Source organism: Mandrillus leucophaeus, unplaced genomic scaffold (assembly GCF_000951045.1).
Source record: "Mandrillus leucophaeus isolate KB7577 unplaced genomic scaffold, Mleu.le_1.0 Scaffold544, whole genome shotgun sequence".
Lineage (NCBI taxonomy): Eukaryota > Metazoa > Chordata > Mammalia > Primates > Cercopithecidae > Mandrillus > Mandrillus leucophaeus.
Genome location: NW_012105853.1, coordinates 1,345,658 through 1,364,867, shown reverse-complemented (window position 1 = coordinate 1,364,867; position 19,210 = coordinate 1,345,658). Strand labels below are relative to the sequence as shown.

General features: G+C 48.3%; 1 protein-coding gene across 4 annotated transcripts in view; it reads left to right on the top strand.

The window, feature by feature from the left end:
- TOX2 (TOX high mobility group box family member 2) overlaps positions 1 to 12,352 on the top strand; it is a 157,382-nt gene extending 145,030 nt beyond the window's left edge. For 2 of the 4 annotated variants that reach the window (XM_011997665.1, XM_011997666.1), the window contains 4 exons: positions 7,528 to 7,608; positions 8,466 to 8,861; positions 9,509 to 9,636; positions 11,393 to 12,352. In XM_011997665.1, the coding sequence (XP_011853055.1) occupies positions 7,528 to 7,608; positions 8,466 to 8,861; positions 9,509 to 9,636; positions 11,393 to 11,429 (642 nt within the window). In that variant the 3' untranslated portion in view covers positions 11,430 to 12,352. The remainder of the gene's footprint in view (positions 1 to 7,527; positions 7,609 to 8,465; positions 8,862 to 9,508; positions 9,637 to 11,392) is intronic. The other 2 variants (XM_011997667.1, XM_011997664.1) reach the window with 1 other exon arrangement.
- Positions 12,353 to 19,210: the final 6,858 nt, after the last annotated feature.

The window sequence follows — 19,210 nt, the reverse complement described above, 5'->3', positions numbered from 1 at the left end:
AGCCTCAAATGCCTCCCAAAGTGCTGGGATTAGAGGCATGAGCCACTACATCCAGCCTTGTCTCCTTATTTTGTCTCCTCACTTTTCAGATTTCTAATTTTGTTTTCTTTTCCCAGTTATGTTGACTAGGACTTCTAAAAAAGAGATGTTCAGCAATGGTGGGGATAGTGGTCTTCTTACTTTGCATTACCTCTCATGTTTCACTATTAAGCATAAGGCTGGATGTTAGCTTGTGTCAGTTTTTGAAATCACATTTAGAAATGTGACTTACATTCTTATTTTACTATTAATACACTAACAACCAAGAGAGGTAGTGAGAAAATAATAGGAAATAAAAAACCCCTGCCTATCCCCCAAACGTTTCAAGCCTAGATGATGGATAGGAAAGTTCTTTCAAATCATCAAAGAGTTAATAATTCCAAGACTTAGAAAAATAAGAAAACCTTCTCACAAATCCTTATGTTTTAGTGTCAGGGTTACATTGTACATAATGAAGCTAACTGCATCATTTAATTTTGAATGTGTAGTAAACAATACCAAAATTTAACGGTTTAAAACAATAATCATTTATTCAGCTTATGATTCTGAGGGTCCATGAACTGTTCTGGGCTCAGCAGGATGGCTCTGCTGCTGCTCTTGGCTGGGCTCACCCATTTGCATCAGTGGTAAACTACAGTAAATTAGGCATGTCTGCTTCTGGGAGTTGGATGGCTGTCAGGTGGAGCAGTGGAGCCAAACTGGGCCATGTGTCTCTCATCATCCAGCAGACTAGCTCATGCTTATTCACATAGCAAGTCAGAGTTCCAAGAGCAGTTTTAGAGCAGAAAAATGATGGAAAGGAGGCAGGACTATCTTGCAGCTCCCACTCGGACAGACAGAGCAGCACGTGGAGACTCACATTGTAAACTTTTGCTCCAAGAACTACCACAGGAACATGCTAGGAAAGCCAGAAGAATCCATAGACCCTTTGAAGGAGGTGGATTGCTGCTGCAGGCTCTCTGGGACAGCCAAGGAACTGTGAGTTGGCTTGCTTTCTCAGCTGGGAGGCCTGTAGCCTGGGGCAAGTTCTCAGCCCTGTTCACTGGCTGCCTGGAAATAAACTCAGTGCTGTTGGGGGTGCATGGTGGGAGTGAGACCAGCCTGTGGCTGCCAGCTTTCCCTCACTTCCCTGATGACCTGTGTGATGCAGCAGAGTCAGCCATAATCCCCCTGAAAACCACACCCCCCACAGCATCTGCAGCAAGCCCCACCTAAGGAGAATCTGAGCTCAGACACGCCTAACCCTGCCCCTACCTGATAGGCTAACAGGGCAGGTAGAGAAAGACCAAGACAAAGGACATAATCTCTTGGGAACTCTATGGCCCCGCCCACCACCTGACACTAGGGCAAGCTTGTATTCTCCCTATACTACTGCAGCTGATGCACTCTTGAAAGTGCCACCTCCTGGCTGGAGGCCAACACAAAGCCAGTGCACTTGAAAATACAACTAAGGACCCTCACGGAGTCCACTTCACTCCCCTGCTACTTCCACCAGAGCAGGTGTTGATATCCATGGAGAGACCTGAAGACAGATCACATTACAGGACTCCTTGCAGACACTCCCCAGTACTAGCCTGGAGCCCGGTAGCTCCGCTGGGTGGCTAGATCCAGAAAAGAAATAACAATCACTGCAGCAGGGTTCTCAGGAAAACACATCCCTAGGGGAAGGGGGAGAACCCCAAGGAACAGGAGAATCTGAACAGCAGCGCTTGACTCCCAGATCTTCCCTCTGACATACTTTACCCAAATGAGAAGGAACCAGAAAAATAATTCTGGTAATATGACAAAACAAGATTATTTAACATCCCCAAAAGATAACACTAGCTCAACAGCAATGGATCCAAACCAAGACAAAATCTCTGAATTGCCAGAAAAAGAATTCAGAAGGTTGTTAAAATAAAATTATACAGGATATGAATAGAAAAGTCTCCAGAGAAATAGCATAAATAAAAACAATCACAACTTCTAGAAATGAAGGACACAGAGAAATGCAAAATACACTGGAAAGTCTCAGCAATAGAATTGAACGAGTGGAAGAAAGAACTTCAGAGCTCAAAGACAAGGCTTTCAAATTAACCCAATTCAACAAAGACAAAGAATTTTAACAAATGAACAACGCCTCCAAGAAGTTTGGGATTATGTTAAATGACCAAATCTAAGAATAATTGGTGTTCCTGAGGAAGAAGAGAAATATAAAAGTTCGGAAAATATATTTGAGGGAATAATTGAGGAAAACTTCCCTGGCCTTGCTAGAGATCTAGACATCCAAACACAAGAAACTCAAAGAACACCTGAGAAACTCATCACAAAAAGAAGGAAAGGAAACCCTATCAGATTAACAGCAGATTTCTCAGCAGAAACCCTACAAGCTAGAAGGAATTGGGATCCTTAAACAATTAGCCAAGAATTTTGTATCCAGCAAAACTAAGTTTCATAAATGAAGGAAAAATACAGTTCTTTTTTTCAAACCAATGCTGAGAGAATTTGCCACTACCAAGCCAGCACTGCAAGAACTACTAAAAAGAGCTCAATCTTGAAACAAATTTTTGAAATATACCAAAATGGAATCTCCTTAAAGCATAAATCTAACAGGACCTCTAAAATAATAACACAATTTTTAAAAAACTACAAGGTATTTGGGCAACAAATAGCACAATGAATAGAAGAATAGTACCTCACATCTCAATACTAACATTGAATGTAAATGGCCTAAATGCTCCACTTAAAAATACAGAATAGCAGAATGAATAAGAATTGACCAACTGAGTATCTGCTGTCTTCAAGAGACTCACCTGACACATAAGGACTCACATAAACTTAAGGTAAAGGGGTGGAAAAAGATACTTCATGCAAATGGATACCAAAAGTGAGCAGGAATAGCTATTCTTATATCAGACCAAACAAACGTTAAAGCAACAGCAGTTTAAAAAGACAAAGAGGGACATTATATAATGATAAAACTAGTCCAACAGGGAAATATCGTAATCCTAAATGTATATGCATCTAACATTGGAGCTCCCAAATTTAAAAAACAATTACTACTAGACATAAGAAATGAGAATGACAGTAAAACAACAATAGTGGGAAACTTCAATACTCCACTGACAGCACTAGACAGGTCATCACGACAGAAGGTCAAAGAAACAACGAACTTAACTATACCCTACAACAAATGGACTTAACAGATATTTATAGAACATTCTATTCATCAGCACATGGAACATTCTCCAAGATAGACCATACAATAGGCCATAAAACAAGTCTCAACAAATTTAAGAAAATCGAAATTATATCAAGTACTCTCTCAGACCACAGTAGAATAAAACTGGAAATCAACTCCAAAACCCTCAAAACAATGCAAATACATGGAAATAATTAAATAACCTGTTCCTGAATGATTGTTGGGTCAACAATGAAATGAAGATGGATATTATAAAATTCTTTGAACGATAATAGTAACATAACCTATCAAAACCTCTGGGATACAGCAAAAGCAGTGCTAAGAGGAAAGCTCATAGCATTAAATGCCTACATCAAAAAGTCTGAAAGAGTACAAATAGACAATCTAAGGTCATGCCTCAAGGAACTAGAGAGAGAGCACACACCAAACCCAAACGCAGCAGAAGAAAAGAAATGACCAAGATCAGAGCAGAACTAAATGAAATTGAAACCAAATACAATATATAAACAAAAAGCTGGTTCTTTGAAAAGATAAAACTGATAGACCATTAGTGAGATTAGCCAAGAAAAGAAGAGAGAAGATCCAAATAAGCTCACTTAGAAACAAAACATGAGATACTGCAACCGATACCACAGAAATACAAAAGATCATTCAGGCTACTATGAACACTTTTATGTACATAAACTAGAAAACCTAGAGGAGATGGATAAATTCCTGGAAATATACAGTCCTCCTAGATTAAATCAGGAATTCCGAAATAGAAGCTCTGAACAGACCAATAACAAGCAGTGAGATTGAAATGGTAATTTAAAAGTTACCAACAACAAAAAAAAGTTCAGGACCAGATAGATTCACAGCTGAATTCTATCAGACTTTTAAAGGACACCATTCCACAAAATAAAGAGGGAATCCTTCCTAAATTATTCTATGAAGCCAGTTAATCACCCTAATACCCAAACCAGGAAAGGACATAACAACAACAACAACAAAGAAAACTACAGGCCAATATTCCTTCTATGCCCAAAATCAGCATAGAAGGGACATGCCTTAAGGTAACAAAAGCCATCTATGATAAACCAGAGCCAACATTATAGTGAATGGGGAAAAATTGGAAGCATTCCCCTTGAGAACTGGAACAAGACAAGGATGCCCACTCTTACCACTTCTATTCAACAGAGTACTGTCCTAGCCAGAGCAGTCAGACAAGAGAAAGAAAGAGCATCCAAATCTGTAAAGAGGAAGTCAAAGTGTTGCTGTTTGCTGATGACACGATTGTATACCTAGATGAACATGAATGCAAAAATCTTGAACACAATACTAGCTAACTGAATTCAATGGTGTATCAGAAAGATAATCCACCATGATCAAGTGGGTTTCATACCATGGATGCAGGAATGGTTTAACATACACAAGTCAATAAATGTGATATACCACATAAACAGAATTTAAAACCACATGATCATCTCAATAGACACAGAAAAAGCATTTGACAAAATTGAGCGTCCCTTCGATTAAAACCCTCAGCAAAATCGGCATAGAAGGGACATACCTTAAGGTAATAAAAGCCATCTATGATAAATCCAGAGCCAACATTATACTGAATGGGAAAAAGTTGAAAACATTCCCCCTGAGAACTAGAACAAGACAAGGATGCCAACTGTCACCACTTTTATTCCATGTAGTACTGGAAGTCCTGGCCAGAGCAGTCAGACAAGAGAAAGAAAGAAAGGGCATCCAAATCAGTAAAGAGGAAGTCAAACCGTCACAGTTTGCTGATGGGATTATCATATACCTAAAGACTCATCCAAAAACCTCCTAGAACTGGTAAATGAATTCAGCAAAGTTTCGGGATACAAAATTAATGTACACAAATCAATAGCTCTGCTATACACCAACAGTGACCAAGCTGAGAATCAAATCAAGAACTCAACCCCCTTTAGCTGCAAAAAATAAATAAATAAATAAATAAAATACTTAGGAATATACCTAACCAAGGAGGTGGAAGACCTCTACAAGGAAAACTACAAAACACTGCTGAAAGAAATCACAGATGAAACAAATGGAAGCACATCCCATGCTGATGGATGGGTAGAATCAATAGTGTGAAAATGACCATACTGCCAAAAGCAATCTATAAATTCAATGCAATTCCCATCAAAATACCACCGTCATTCTTCACAGAACTAGAAAAAACAATCCTAAAATTCATGTGGAACCAAAAAAGAGCCCTCATAGCCAAAGCATGACTAAGCAAAAAGAACAAATCTGGAGGCATCACAGTACCCGACTTCAAACTGTACTGTAAGGCCATAGTCACCAAAACAGCATGATACTGGTATAAAAATAGGCATATAGACCAATGGAAAAGAATAGAGAACCCAGAAATAAAGCCAAATCCTTACAACCAACCGATCTTTGACAAAGCAAACAAAAACAAAGTGGGGAAAGGACACCTTATTCAACGAATGGTGCTGGGATAATTGGCAAGCCACATGTAGAAGAGTGAAACTGGATCCTCCTCTCTCACCTTATACAAAAATCAACGCAAAATGGATCAAAGACTTAAATCTAAGACTTGAAACCCTACAAATTCTAGAAGATAACACTGGAAAAACCCTTCTAGACATTGGCTTAGGCAAAGACTTCATGACCAAGGAACCCAAAGCAAATGCAACAAAAGCAAAGATAAATAGATGGGACTTAATTAAACTAAAAAGCTGCACAGCAAAAGAAATAACCAGCAGGGTAAGCAGGCAACCCACAGAGTGGGAGAAAATCTTCACAATCTGTACTTCTGACAAAAGACGAATATCCAGAATCTACAAAGGAACTCAAATCAGCAAGAAAAAAAACAATCCCATCAAAAATTGGGCTAGGGAAATGAATAGACAATTCTCAAAATAAACAAATGGCTAACAAACATATTAAAAAATACTTAACATCATTATGATCAGGGAAATGCAAATCAAAACCACCTTACTCCTGCAAGAATGTCCATAATCAAAAAAATAGATGTTGGCGTGGATGTGGCAAAAAGGGAACCCTTTTACACTGTTGGTGGGAATCTAAACTAGTCCATCCACTGTGAAAAACAGTGTGGAGATTCCCCAAAGATATAAGAGTAGATCTACTGTTTGATCCAGTAGTCCCACTGCTGGGTATCCACCCAGAGGAGAAGTAATTATACAAAAAAGACACTTGCACACATATTTGTAGCAGCCCAGTTCACAATTGCAAAAATGTGGAACCAGCCCAAATGCCCATCAATGAGTGGATAAAGAAAATGTGGTGTGTGTGTGTATGTATGTGCATATATATACACACACACACACGCACACCATGGAATACTACTCAGCCATAAAAAGGTAGGAAATAATGGCATTTGCAGCAACCTGGATGGAATTAGAGACAATTATTCTAAGTGAAGTAACTCAGGAATGGAAAACCAAACATTGTATGTTCTCGTAAGTGGGAACTAAGCTATGAGGACACAAAGGCATAAGAATGATACAGTGGACTTCTGGGACTTGGGGGAAAGGATGGGGGCGGTGAAGGATAAAAGACTATACATGAAGTACAGTGTACACTGCTCAGGTGGTGGGTGCACCAAAATCTCAGAAATCATCATTAAAGAACTTACTCATGTACAAAAAAATTTCTTTTAAATAAGAGTTCTAAGAGTAGCAAGAGGGCTCACTAATATGTGATCACTTTGTCAGTCTCTGCTTGCATCACATTTGTGCTTTTATTGGCCAACACAAGTCACACAAGGCTAAGCTCCAAGTCGTTCACACCTCCTTGTTTCTACCAAAAGCCATGGAAACAAGGAGGTGCGAACAAACAGGGACCAATCCTACGACAACATATGAATCTAAGTCTAAAATTTTTAATAAAAGATAATAGCACACCGAATCCAGCCTAATATACTATGAACAAGTAGGTTCATTCTAGGTTGCACAGGTGACTCAGCATTAAGAAATCTGCACTGTGCTATGTCAGAATGGGGGCTTCAAAGGGCCTTGTCTTTCTGTGATCAGTTGTGCTGATGTAATGTGGAGACCCAGAGAGGTGAAGCATGTTGGCCAAGGCCACACAGTGAGTTGCTGAGGAACTGGGATATGGCCTGGTCTCCGCAATTTCTCTGCAGTGCTCCCAGAATGGGGCCAGTGGCTGGCTGACTCAGTTTCTGACCCCACCCTCCTCATCCATTCATGATCCTTGAATCCATGCCTTCCCACCCCAGGACCCTGCACCACATCTCTTCTGCAACTTTCTCCCCAGTGTTGCTCATGTGTTGACTCTTCCAGGCCTATAAGAGGAAGACAGAAGCAGCCAAGAAGGAATATCTGAAGGCTCTGGCAGCCTACCGGGCTAGCCTCGTCTCCAAGGTAATACCTGGAATCTCCAGGCACAGCCCTGATCAGAGTGGGGCCACTTGAGGAATGGAGCAAGAACCGGGGCCCGTGGGAAGGCCAGCACCCCAGGTCTTAGAAAGGATGGGTCAGAACTACATGGTCATGTCTGCAGGGCACCTACAGCGTGCCAGGCTCATTCTGGGCACTTTACATACATTTCTTTCCACTGGGTTCTTCCAACGAGAACCCAACACCCAGAGGGGTTGAGCAACTTGCCTGAAAAGATCCAGTTTGTTGAAGTGGCTGCACTAGGATTCAAACCCAGTTTTGCCAGTTTCATGTGGCCTTTACTTCTGACCGCTGATGGGGCTTGGGATATGCTACCCCAAAATATGGCACCTCGTCACCACACCCCCGGCCGCCTCTGTCAACACCAGCAATGTAGGAAGCTAGGTGTGGCCGTGGATGCGTGGCCCAAGTGGAGGTGGGTGTTGTTCCTGCTACAGAGGAGATGGCACACAAATTGGTCCATAAAAGGCCAAGTAAAAGGCAGTTCAAAGTCAAGGGAACAACATCTGCAAAGGCACAGAGGCTGGAAGGAGCATGATGAGAGCTGGCTCAGTGGGATGGTGCTTGTCCCACTGGCCAGGCTGAGGAGCATGGATTCCCCCATGGGGAGGGGGCCCCCCAAAGATAAAAGCAGTGTGTGGCTGGATGGTCAGAGCCAAGGGGACTGAGGCCCCTGTGCTAGCTCTGGTTAGTCCAAGCTCTCTCCCAAGAGAGCCAGCCAGGGGCCATGTCAGTGGGTTGCAGAGCCTCCTGGCCTCACAGCCCAAGTTCTGGCTCGTCCCTCTTCTGTTCTCCAGTGACTGATACCTGTCTCCTTCCAGAGCTCCCCGGATCAAGGTGAGACCAAGAGCACTCAGGCAAACCCACCAGCCAAAATGCTCCCACCCAAGCAGCCCATGTATGCCATGCCAGGCCTGGCCTCCTTCCTGACGCCGTCGGACCTGCAGGCCTTCCGCAGCGGGGCCTCCCCGGCCAGCCTCGCCCGGACGCTGGGCTCCAAGTCTCTGCTGCCAGGCCTCAGTGCGTCCCCGCCGCCGCCACCCTCCTTCCCGCTCAGCCCCACACTGCACCAGCAGCTGTCACTGCCCCCTCACGCCCAGGGCGCCCTCCTCAGTCCACCTGTTAGCATGTCCCCAGCCCCCCAGCCCCCCGTCCTGCCCGCCTCCATGGCACTCCAGGTGCAGCTGGCGATGAGCCCCTCACCTCCAGGGCCACAGGTAAGCAGGGAAGAGCAGGAACAGCCCTCTGTGACTGTGTGGGGAGGGGAAGCGGCTTTGCCCTTTAAACCCCAGCCCTGCCACTGACCGGTGATATAACCTCAGCCTTGGCACCTGACCTCTCTGAGCCTCAGTTACCACATCTAGGAAGGGGGTCTCGCGCACCTTATCTGAGATGCGCTGGCTGCAATGAACAGTTCACAAGTTGCCAGACTGACTCTTAGGACATTCCAGTCCCCGCTTCCTGCATCCTCAGCCCTAACCCTGGCCTTTCCCAAAGCCTTCAAGACCTTACCCCTGCTAATTGTTCCACAGAGATTGCTACAAGGTTCACATGGCCCTTAGAGGTCATTGGGCTTAGTAATTCCATTTTACAGATTGGGAAACTGAGGCCCACCAAGGGAAAGGCCCTGAAAGCAAAGTCCTTCAGTCCCTGATTCAGCCAAGACAAGGGTTGAATATTTCTCAGGGTGCTCTACTGGGAGCAAGGCAGCAGTCCTGGAGGCAGAGAGGCAATTCTGGGTGACATGAGGCAGTGTCTCTTCTGTGTGGACACCCTTGGACACAGGGGCTCCCACCCCGGGTAGGCCTGGGACAGTCTGCCCCCTTATCTCTCCTTGGCTTATGGCCTCCTTCCCCATCTGTAGGACTTCTCACACATCTCTGAGTTCCCCAGCAGCTCGGGATCCTGCTCACCTGGCCCGTCCAACCCCACCAGCAGCGGGGACTGGGACAGCAGCTACCCCAGTGGGGAGTGTGGCATCAGCACCTGCAGGTTAGTCCTCGCCTGTCCCTGCCTTTGTCCTGCCAGCCAGGGAGACTGGGAATAGGATGGCCAGGGATGGGAGAATGGCCACGGGCAATGTGGACAGGGGAGGACCCTGCAGTCACTGTCAGCCCTGCCGAGGGGATCAAGACCTCAGATGACACCGCAGAGCCAGGCCCCGGAAGGACTCTGCTGGCCTGATGCTGAGGCCTGCTTGGGAAACTGACGAGTCTTCAGTCTTGCTGCTCCTTCCTTGCTCCTGTTTTTTTCACAAATGCTTCCACGTGACATTCACAGATGAGTCCTGCATCTTAGGCCGGTTCCCTAGAAGCAGAGCCTGAGGCAGCAGGGATTGGGTGTCCTTGGGGATGTGTTGGGGAAAGCCTGCAGGCGAAGGGGGTGAGGGAGGCAGGATGGGGTGGGGGAAGGAGCCGAGGGGGGAGGTGGCCTCAGCTGAAGACTCGCTTCCGCCTCATCCCATGAGAGCCCTGGAGCATGAACTGTGCCAGAGTGGCTCCCACCTGGAGGTCAGGGAACTGGCTTTTTTAACCCCTTCATCAGTCAGCCCTCAGCTGTGGGCTGCCCCAGTGGGGAGTGGAGCCCACTGGGCAGGGCAGCTCCCAAGACTAGAACAGCTGAGAATGCAGGATAGGGGACCTGGGTGAGACACGGTGGGAAAACGGACCCACTGTCTATCCCAAGGAATTAGACACCTTAGAGACCCTTTTCCCCTGCACCCCAGCGTCCTCCCTAGTCCTCCTGTGGGCCTCCATTCCCATCCTGCACTCCACCTTTCAAACCCATGCTAACGCCTCCCTCTAGAAGTCTTCCTGGATCCACGCCACCCCAGCTCCGGGGAAGAGGGGCCTTTCACTCCAGCCAGCAGGAGAGGGAGGAAGCAGTGAGGAGGGACACTTGCTCCTTAACCCGCCAGCCGGGTTCCCATTCCCTTGGCAAGAACGAGTCCCACAGCCACACCTGGGGGATGTAGTGCCAAGCAGCTGTTCCAGGGATAGCGCCACCCCCTGGAAGCCACAGCGCACTTGTTGGGTGGCCACCTTGCTGCTGAGAACCCCTGCCCCCAGCCCTAGCCTCGGCCTCCCAACACAGGGCTGATTCCTCTGCTGACCCCGCCAGCGCCCTTAGGCACTGAACAAGTGGCCACTGTGCATGCCCCGTTTCTGACATGCCTGGGATGAGCTTCTACGTGGGTGGGCGGACTCAGCTCAGCAAGAATCCCTTCCCTGACCCCAAGCAGGTGCAGACCCTCCTACCCCAGCCCTTTCCCGCCAACTTTCCTTCTCAAGAGTCAGAATACTTAGGGCATGTAGGGGAGTGTCACGCAACGTCCAAGCCTCCTGAGGCTGGCCCATCACATCCACCATGGAGGTCGGACTGCAACAGGGCCCTATTTTAAAAACATAAAAGGCACCTGTCCCTCCCTTAATTCAGTTTGAGATTTACAAATTCCTGTGATTAAAAATGGATATGAGCAATGGTGACATCAGTGTGTGCCTCGATGAAGGACAGACACACTACTGCCCTTTCTCCCAGGGCTGAGGACCAGGTGGTCCCCTCCTGGGATTCCAGGACAGGCTTGGTGCAGAGGGGGGTGGGGGTGGGGGAGCAGCTGCAAGTCCCTCATTGTGCTGCAGGGGGCAGCTGAATCCGGTGGGGGTGGGGGGTGTAGAGTGCAGGGGTCCTGGTGCTCCCCTGGCCTGGGGAGGTACCCAACAGCTTTGACAGCCCCTCCTCTCTCTCACAGCCTGCTCCCTAGGGACAAATCGCTCTACCTCACCTAATCCCGCCTCCCCACCATCCCTGAGGCTCGCTGGAAGGCACTGCTCAGAGCCTGAAGGGCTGACAGCAGAAAAGAGGCCCTGGCCAGAGGCAGGGTGGCCCATCCGAGGGAGCAGTGACACACCCATTGCCGGGGGCTGAGTCTCTTCCTCGACCTCCCACCAGACTCTGCAGAGGCAGCCCACTGCCCGCCGCCAGCCCAAAGAACCTGCAGGAACCTTCTGCCCGCTGACCTGCTTGCTCCAGGGTAACTGTGGACCCTGTCTTCGCCCTGCGCGCGGTACCCTATGTCTGGATGCCTGGCCCCGGCCCCAGCTCACGTGGGCTGCCCTTGGCAGGGTCGCTTACCAACGGACACCCACCCCAGATGCATGGGCCAGGGGGCCGGCCCCCGTCATAGACGTGCACATCGGTTTTCCAGTGTGAACAAAAGATTACGAAACCTAGAAACTGTTGGTTCCGTGTAAGTAGTTGACTACGTGTTTTAGAACTGTGCTGAAGACATCTGTAAGATTATTTTGTGGGGAAAAAAAGTAGTTTCCTTTAAGGCAAAAATCATTTTATATGATCCTTAGCACATTTTTAAGTTTTATCTTAAGGGAGACGTGCACAAAAGCGGCTGCCAAACCGTTTCGTCATCCTCACAGCAAGGACCGGACGATTGCTAGCCACCCCGGAGCACCGCTCTCCTTTTAACCATGTGTTCATCTATTTTACATTGCCAGCGACGACTTTTGTCTATTTATGGAGAAACCTTGAGAACAAAGTTGCAGCTTATCCTACCGTGTGCGTGGTTTTGGGGTTTGGTTTGGGTTTGGGTTCTTGACGTCGTTTGCAGCTGTTTCCTGGCCCTGGCGAGTGTCTGTCTTGGTGCCCAGTGCTTCTCTCAAATCTCTTTATAATAAAACTTCTGAAAAGTTGAAAACAAGTCTGTGTCTCCTTGTCCTTGGTGAGTCAGGGTTGAACCCCCTAAAGTGGCATAGAGCCCCTCGGGCCAGATGGACTCAGGTCAAAGTCTTGCCTGACCTTTACCAGCCCGTGTGGGTTTGTGTGGGTGATGGGAGCACCCTGACCTCAGTCTTGCCCTCTAAGGGGGTCACGGTGGTACAGACCCGTAGGGCTCTTGTGATGATGAAAAGGGGTGTGGGCAAGAGTGCCGCCACACAGGAACTTGCATCGGCTGGTGACAGTGGCGAGCCCTTCCTCTGGAGGATGGGGCTTCCCAGGCTTGTGGAAGTGAGCAGTGGGAACCCAGGGAGGAGGCCAAGGGGTTCTTCAAACCTGAGTGTAGGAAGTGTCCTAGACGGGATTCTTTAAACCAGGTTTCCCAGCAGATATTAGATGGTGATACTAACAACAACAATAAAAGGCAAATAATACCTGACTGCTTTAACTACATCTGGAAAAATACCAATTGCCTGGTGGAAAGCTGCAACGCTTGCACCCTGCATTGCAGCCATTTTGAGGTGGGGGCAGGTGCCGCTGCTCCCAGCCAGGCTCGGGACTCAGAGAGAGCAGGCTACACCCTCAGGACAGCTCTCCCAGCCTCTCACTCTCCAATCACGGTAAACCCCTCCTTCCAGATGACAGCCCAGGAGTGGGGTGCAGTTTCCCCACTGGAGGGCATTTTGTAATCCACTTTGGAAAAATAAAAAAGAAAACCCCAAACAAACCAGCCACCTGCCATCCCGTCAGCAGCAGCACCGCAACGTGCGGCATAAATATTTCATGTGGTTACAATTTCCTTTTCTGTGTGGAGCTTGTCAGTAACATGACGGCTTAGACAGTTTAATATTCAACTCTTGCTTCCACGTTTGCGAAAACAGCATCACTGGGATCCACGCAGACAGCCCACAATGACAAGAGTACAAGGCCCTCCTTGTAAAGTGGTGCTGAGGCAGAGGCCTGCTGCCATCCCTCACAGCTGCACCAGGAGCTCAGGAGTCTTCTCCAAGCATCCACACGCCAAGGCCAGCCTCTGGGCTGCATGGGACACACAGAGGCCTCGAGCAGAACCTAAGCACCCTGCCTGCAGATACCAGGGACTGTCGCACGGGTGTGTTCTGGGGCCCCAGAGAGTGGAAATAGAGCCTAAAGGCTGATTTCAGGGCCATGGGGTGGACAGCAACTGTCTTAGTCCATCCCAGCTGCCATAACAGAGCGCCATGGGCCAGGTGGCTCACAGCAACACAAACTTACTGCTCACATTTGCGGAGGCTAGGAGGTCTAAGATCAAGGCCCTGGCAGCTTCAGCGTCGGGTGAGGGTTCACTTGCTGGTGCGTAAACATCCATCCTCTCTCTGTGTCCGGCAGGGCGGGAGGGGAGGGCACTCTCCAGAATTTAACAACACTCACCCGAATCCCGAGGGCTCCACTCAGTCACCTTCCAAAGGCCCCGCCCCCAAATGCTGGCCCATTGAGGGTTAGGATTCCAACAATCAAATTCTGGGAGGACACAATCCTTCAGTCTGTAGCGCCGACTACGGTGGTTGGCACTGGTGTCCCCCTCTCCCCGGGCTCTTCTGTTGCCAGAGCCCATCCCCAGGTCCTGAGTGCCATCCCAATCATTACTCCCTCGAGCTGCCACAGCTAATGACCAAATAATGGAGACGCCAACTCTGTGGTCCCATTCACAACCCGAGTCCCTGGGAGCAGCCTGAAGCCACCTCCAGCAGCAACACCATCCTTGCTAAGCTGCTTCCTCCCACCCCGCCCTGCTGAGGATGTAAGTCCCTTCTGAGAGTACCCACTCAGGAAATTGCTTGAACCAGAATCCCCATCCAGGCCTGTATGTTTCTAAGGCAGCAGCCTACCATACTGGCTATGCTCATGGTCCAAGTGGGGCCACATCAGTATTGCTCCAAATGTCTCTGGCTCTGGCCTCACCTGCGACTACAAGACTTTCAGCCCTGGAACAACCACCCACTCCTGGGGCTTCCTCCTTCCTTCCTGGGAGGCAGCGTCTGCTGCATGTTTTATGACTCCATCCTGCAGTGACGGTGGCCACGACCCACAGAGCCTCCAAGAGCCCAGGGTCACACCTGCTGTGAAAGCACTGGGGTCTCTGCTATGGGCTCTCCCACTCCCCATCCCTGTGCTCCCAAAGCTGCCAGCCCTGGGTCCCCCAGCCTCGTCGTGGGCCAGGTTCTCCCTGCAGCATCCTCCACCTGCCAGGGCCAGTCTGCGGTCGGGGTCCGCCTGTGGTCGGGGTCCCTCACACCTTGAAGCTTCAAGTTATTGCCGTACCCTAGAGCCGTGGCCCCAACATTGTGAACACCTTTACCTCCTGGCCTGCAGCCTGCCCCCACTGCCCACAGAGCTGGCCCAGGGACCAACCCCACTCGCCCTTCCCAGAGCCAAGCGCCTTCCTCAGGTTTCTCCATCTCACACCTCCCCCTACAAACGCATCTCGGTCCAAGCAGGAGGCACAACCTGGGCTGAGGCTGAGATTGTCCCCTGACCACCCCAGAAGGAAGGCATGGCTAGTCCCAAAATTGCCCACTAGTAATTCCTCCCTGGAGGGATACACATACATTTTTACACTGGATTGGAATGTGGGCAACAGATTAATTTTCAGAGCCCGCGATGCTAAAATTCGATGCATTCATTCAGCAAGAATACAAACAGAGCAGCTCCTCTCCGCCAGGCCCTCGGCTGAGCACCGGGGATGCCAGCAGGATGGGGCACAGTCTGCCTTCCTGGAGTTAAGGTCCATTTGGGGAGACAGAGATGGAACACATAATATTATAATATTAGCAGCTTCATATTATAAACCACAAAAGTATAAATTTATGAATACCATGTGACCAGTGGAAAAAGGGGAACCAGGGGAATGCAGAACAGGGGTGCCCCATCCTGCGAGGGTCAAAGGCTTCCTGGGTGAGGTGACATCTGGGCTGTGCCCCGACAAATGACTAGGGCTGGAGTTAGGACTGGCACGTGCTCCCGTGTGCCACGCTTTCCTGAGCACACAGCCCCAGAGGCTGTGACTCTGCAACTGTGAACCTCACCAAGAATTTCAGAGAATTCTCTCTGGAGGAAATTGAGGCAGAATCCACATAGCTGCATGGGGATCTTTTTGAATTGGAAACAGGGTGGCTGTGCTCAGATTGAAGGTGAACCTCACGAATGGCGCTTATTCCCAAACATTCGCCCTCTGCAGCCATCTCCTGGGGTCCAGGCCAGCTCTGACTCCCAGCGTGGTGGTGTAGGGTGATGCATGTGTGGATGGTGAGTGTGGAGGTGGTATGAGAGTGTGCAGTGTGGTCTTGTGTGTTTCATATGTGTGTAAGGGTGAGTTGTGTCCATGTGATGTGTGTGTAGCATGTATGGATGCATAAGTGTGCTGTGCATGTGGTGGTATGCATCTGTGTACATCATATGCATGCCTGTGCATGGTGTGCTTGGCGAGGGCAAGCTCTATGTGTATAGGTATGTTATGTGGTAGGCATATGTGTAGCTAGTATGCATGTGTGGGTGGGACACACATATACACAGCACCCAAAACACATACAGATGCATTTACACACATAACACATACACTCACACATCAAACTTGGCACATTACACAGACCCACATCACACACACATGCATAGCATATGGACACACACCACATACCACACGTACACCATGCCCATGCACACGTGCATGCCGCATGTACACACATATGCAATAACACAAACATGTATATACACACATCACATACATACCACATATAAGCCCACCACACACATATACACACATACCAAATGCATACAAATGTCCTTCATACCCTCCACCCACTACTCAAGTGCATCTTACACATACATGCCCATCTCATGCAAACATACATGCATGGACACAAACCACATGACCATTCATACTGCTGCACAGCACACGCATATACATACATCAGTTAGCATGGAATTATCTGTTCTTGAAGGTTTGAAGTAATTCCCATACATAAAAGATCTGACGTGCTGTTACAGATTTAGGAGTTTAAAAAAAATGTTCAACCCATCAATAATTAACCAGCTCTGCTTCCCAAATTACCCAAAACGAATAACCTCAAGCCCACGAAACTCTGAAGCGTCGTCAGAGTGAGAGGCAGTGTGGGGGCAGTGGCTAGGAGGGAGGGCTGCTTCACAGCCTGCCTGGGAGAAGATTCACTTGGCTGCCTACAAGTTGTATGAGCTCAGGCAAGTTGCTTAACTTGTGTTTTCCTCACGCCTAACTTGGAGATAATAGTCTCCTCTTCAAAGGGCTGTTTGCAACAATGAATTAATATAGGTAAAGTCCTTAAAATAGTATTATCATTATTATATAATATTTAATCTCTGCACTGGAAGGTCAAGTTTCTGGCATTGTGTGCTAGGCTACGCAGGATGTGCTAGGCTGTGCTGCAGGAACAGCTCCCATCTCAGCAGCTAAACCCAACAGAGTTGATTCCTCCAAGCCTCCTCCAAGTCATCAAGACTATCTCAGCAGCTAAACCCAGTGGAGTTGATTCCTCCAAGCCTCCTCCAAGTCATCAAGACTATCTGGGAATCCAAGATTCTTCTGTCCATTGGCTCTGCCACCCCCTTCGCCCTTGGAGCCCTCCCCTGGGTCCTCTGTAGCCAGCCAGAGGTGAGTGAGCTGGGGATCCTGAAGAAGCAGGAAACGAAGTGACGCCTGTCACTGTTTCCCATTCCTTGATGGCCACAACTAGTCAGCAGGGATGGGAAATGGAATCTTTCCAGAGAAGGAGTCCCCAACCCCTGCGCCCGTCTGTGGCCTGTTAGGAACTGGGCCACACAGCAGGAGGTGAGTGGTGGGTGAGCGAGCATTACCGCCTGAGCCCCACCTCCTATCAGATCTACAGCAGCATTCGATTCTCATAGGAGCGTGAACCCTATTGTGAACTGCGCATGTGAGGGATGTAGATTGCACGCTCCTCATAAGAATCTAACTAATGCCTGATGACCTGAGGTGCAACAGTTTCATCCCAAAACCATCTCCCTGCTACCTGCCAGCCGTGGGACAGTTGTCTTCCATGAACCTGGTCGCTGGTGCCAAAAAGGTTGGGGACCGCTGTCCTAGAGGAAACGTGCCCTGGAGGAAAAATGCAAGTTTGTGGAACTCACAGCGATGCTTTTGCCAAATATCACAACACATTTTCAGGGGACAAACATGTTGCCCGGAGAGGCCAAGGTACATGCTGGAGGTCACATAATTTGCATGAAGCCGAGAATTAAAATGACATCAGACCCCACATATCTCCTTTTCCAAATTTCCTCCACTTGCACGTAGGAAGCAAAACTCCAGGAGGGAAGAGAGCTCAGGCACTAAAGCCCTGGGGGCTTGACTTGCAAAAAGCACCCAGATCATCACTTTACACACAACCCCAGCAACTTTATCTTCCAGCCTCTAGCATATAAGGAAAGTCAGCAAAAAACTGTCTGCTAGAGGCGGGCACACCAAAACCACGAGAAGCAACACTGGGCAAGGGAAGGAGATATAAGAACTCAAACTTAGCGGTCTGGGGACATTTGGTGCAGGATCAAACAGTCCTATGCACACCGGCTGCCCCTGCAGGCATCATCTAACATGCTTCTAATTTTGTCTTAGGTTTCAACACGTGTAGGGGGACATGCATGAGTTACTAGACACATTTATTTCTGCAAAATGGCCTTATCCTGGCAAAGTGGACCAGATGACCTGTCATTGTCCTTCGAATGAAGGAAAAAGATGACGACATTGGGGAGTGGATATAGTCTGGAGAGAGAGGGCTTGGCTGAGGACCAGAGAGACCAGAGAGGACTTCAGGCACAACAGAGGTTGCACAGCATCCGGCAAAAATCAGAGACTGAGGATGGCAGCAGCTTTGGGGTTCTAGGACCAAACCTACCCTTTCTGGCTGTGACACCTGGAAGACTTTCCACTTGGAGATCTGGTTTCCTCATATGCAAAACCGTAATGGTAATGGGTATGGCTCAGCCTACTGAGTAGGGACAGTATGTGTGAATTGCCTGGACAATTTAATATAATAAACGTTGTTTGCTTATCTTTCTCTAAGTCTTGCTTTCCTTGTCTGAAAAATGGGAATACTATTACCATTCCCAGAGGACACTTTTTGGGATTGCAAATCATGGTGTATTTGTAGGGGTCTGGCTCATAACGACTCACATTCTCATGTTTTATTATGTGTTTTTTTTTTTTTTAAGAACCTGGCCCTGAGAATGAAGAGACCAGTGTCACCCTTAATCTCTCTGGTCCCCGTTTCACTCGGCCTGCAGGGTACAAGCTTTGCTTCTCTCCTCCCCAATCTTGCTCCTGCTACCAGAAGGTGCGACCACCCACCACCCACCTGCCCATCTCTCTGCCAGCCTGGCCTTGCCTGTGTTTGACCTTCTGCCTTAGAGCTCTGCTTCCAAGTGGAGGAAGGCTGCCTTCCAGAGGTTTCTATTAAATACAAAAACAGGTCAATTGACATTCATTCAGCAAGCATTTAATGAACTATTAAGTGTCAGCTGCTGTGGCAAAGTGACAAGTGACACAGACCAGGCAGGTCTCCAGCCTTCTGGACGTCAGGATAGCAGGAGAAATAAGCCCTAAACAAGGACACGCGCAGACGCAGAGAAGACTTCCGATTGGGAGGCTGCTGAGAAGGGCCGAAAATCGCTGCTATGAGCAAGAATGAAAAGAGGCCTGTTTTAGATGGGGAGAAGGTGGGGAAGAAAGGCCTTTTGAGGAAGTACCCTGGAGGGTCCGCCCCAGCCTGCAGTCATTTTCCTGCAGGGGTCAGAAGTGTGGATGCATACG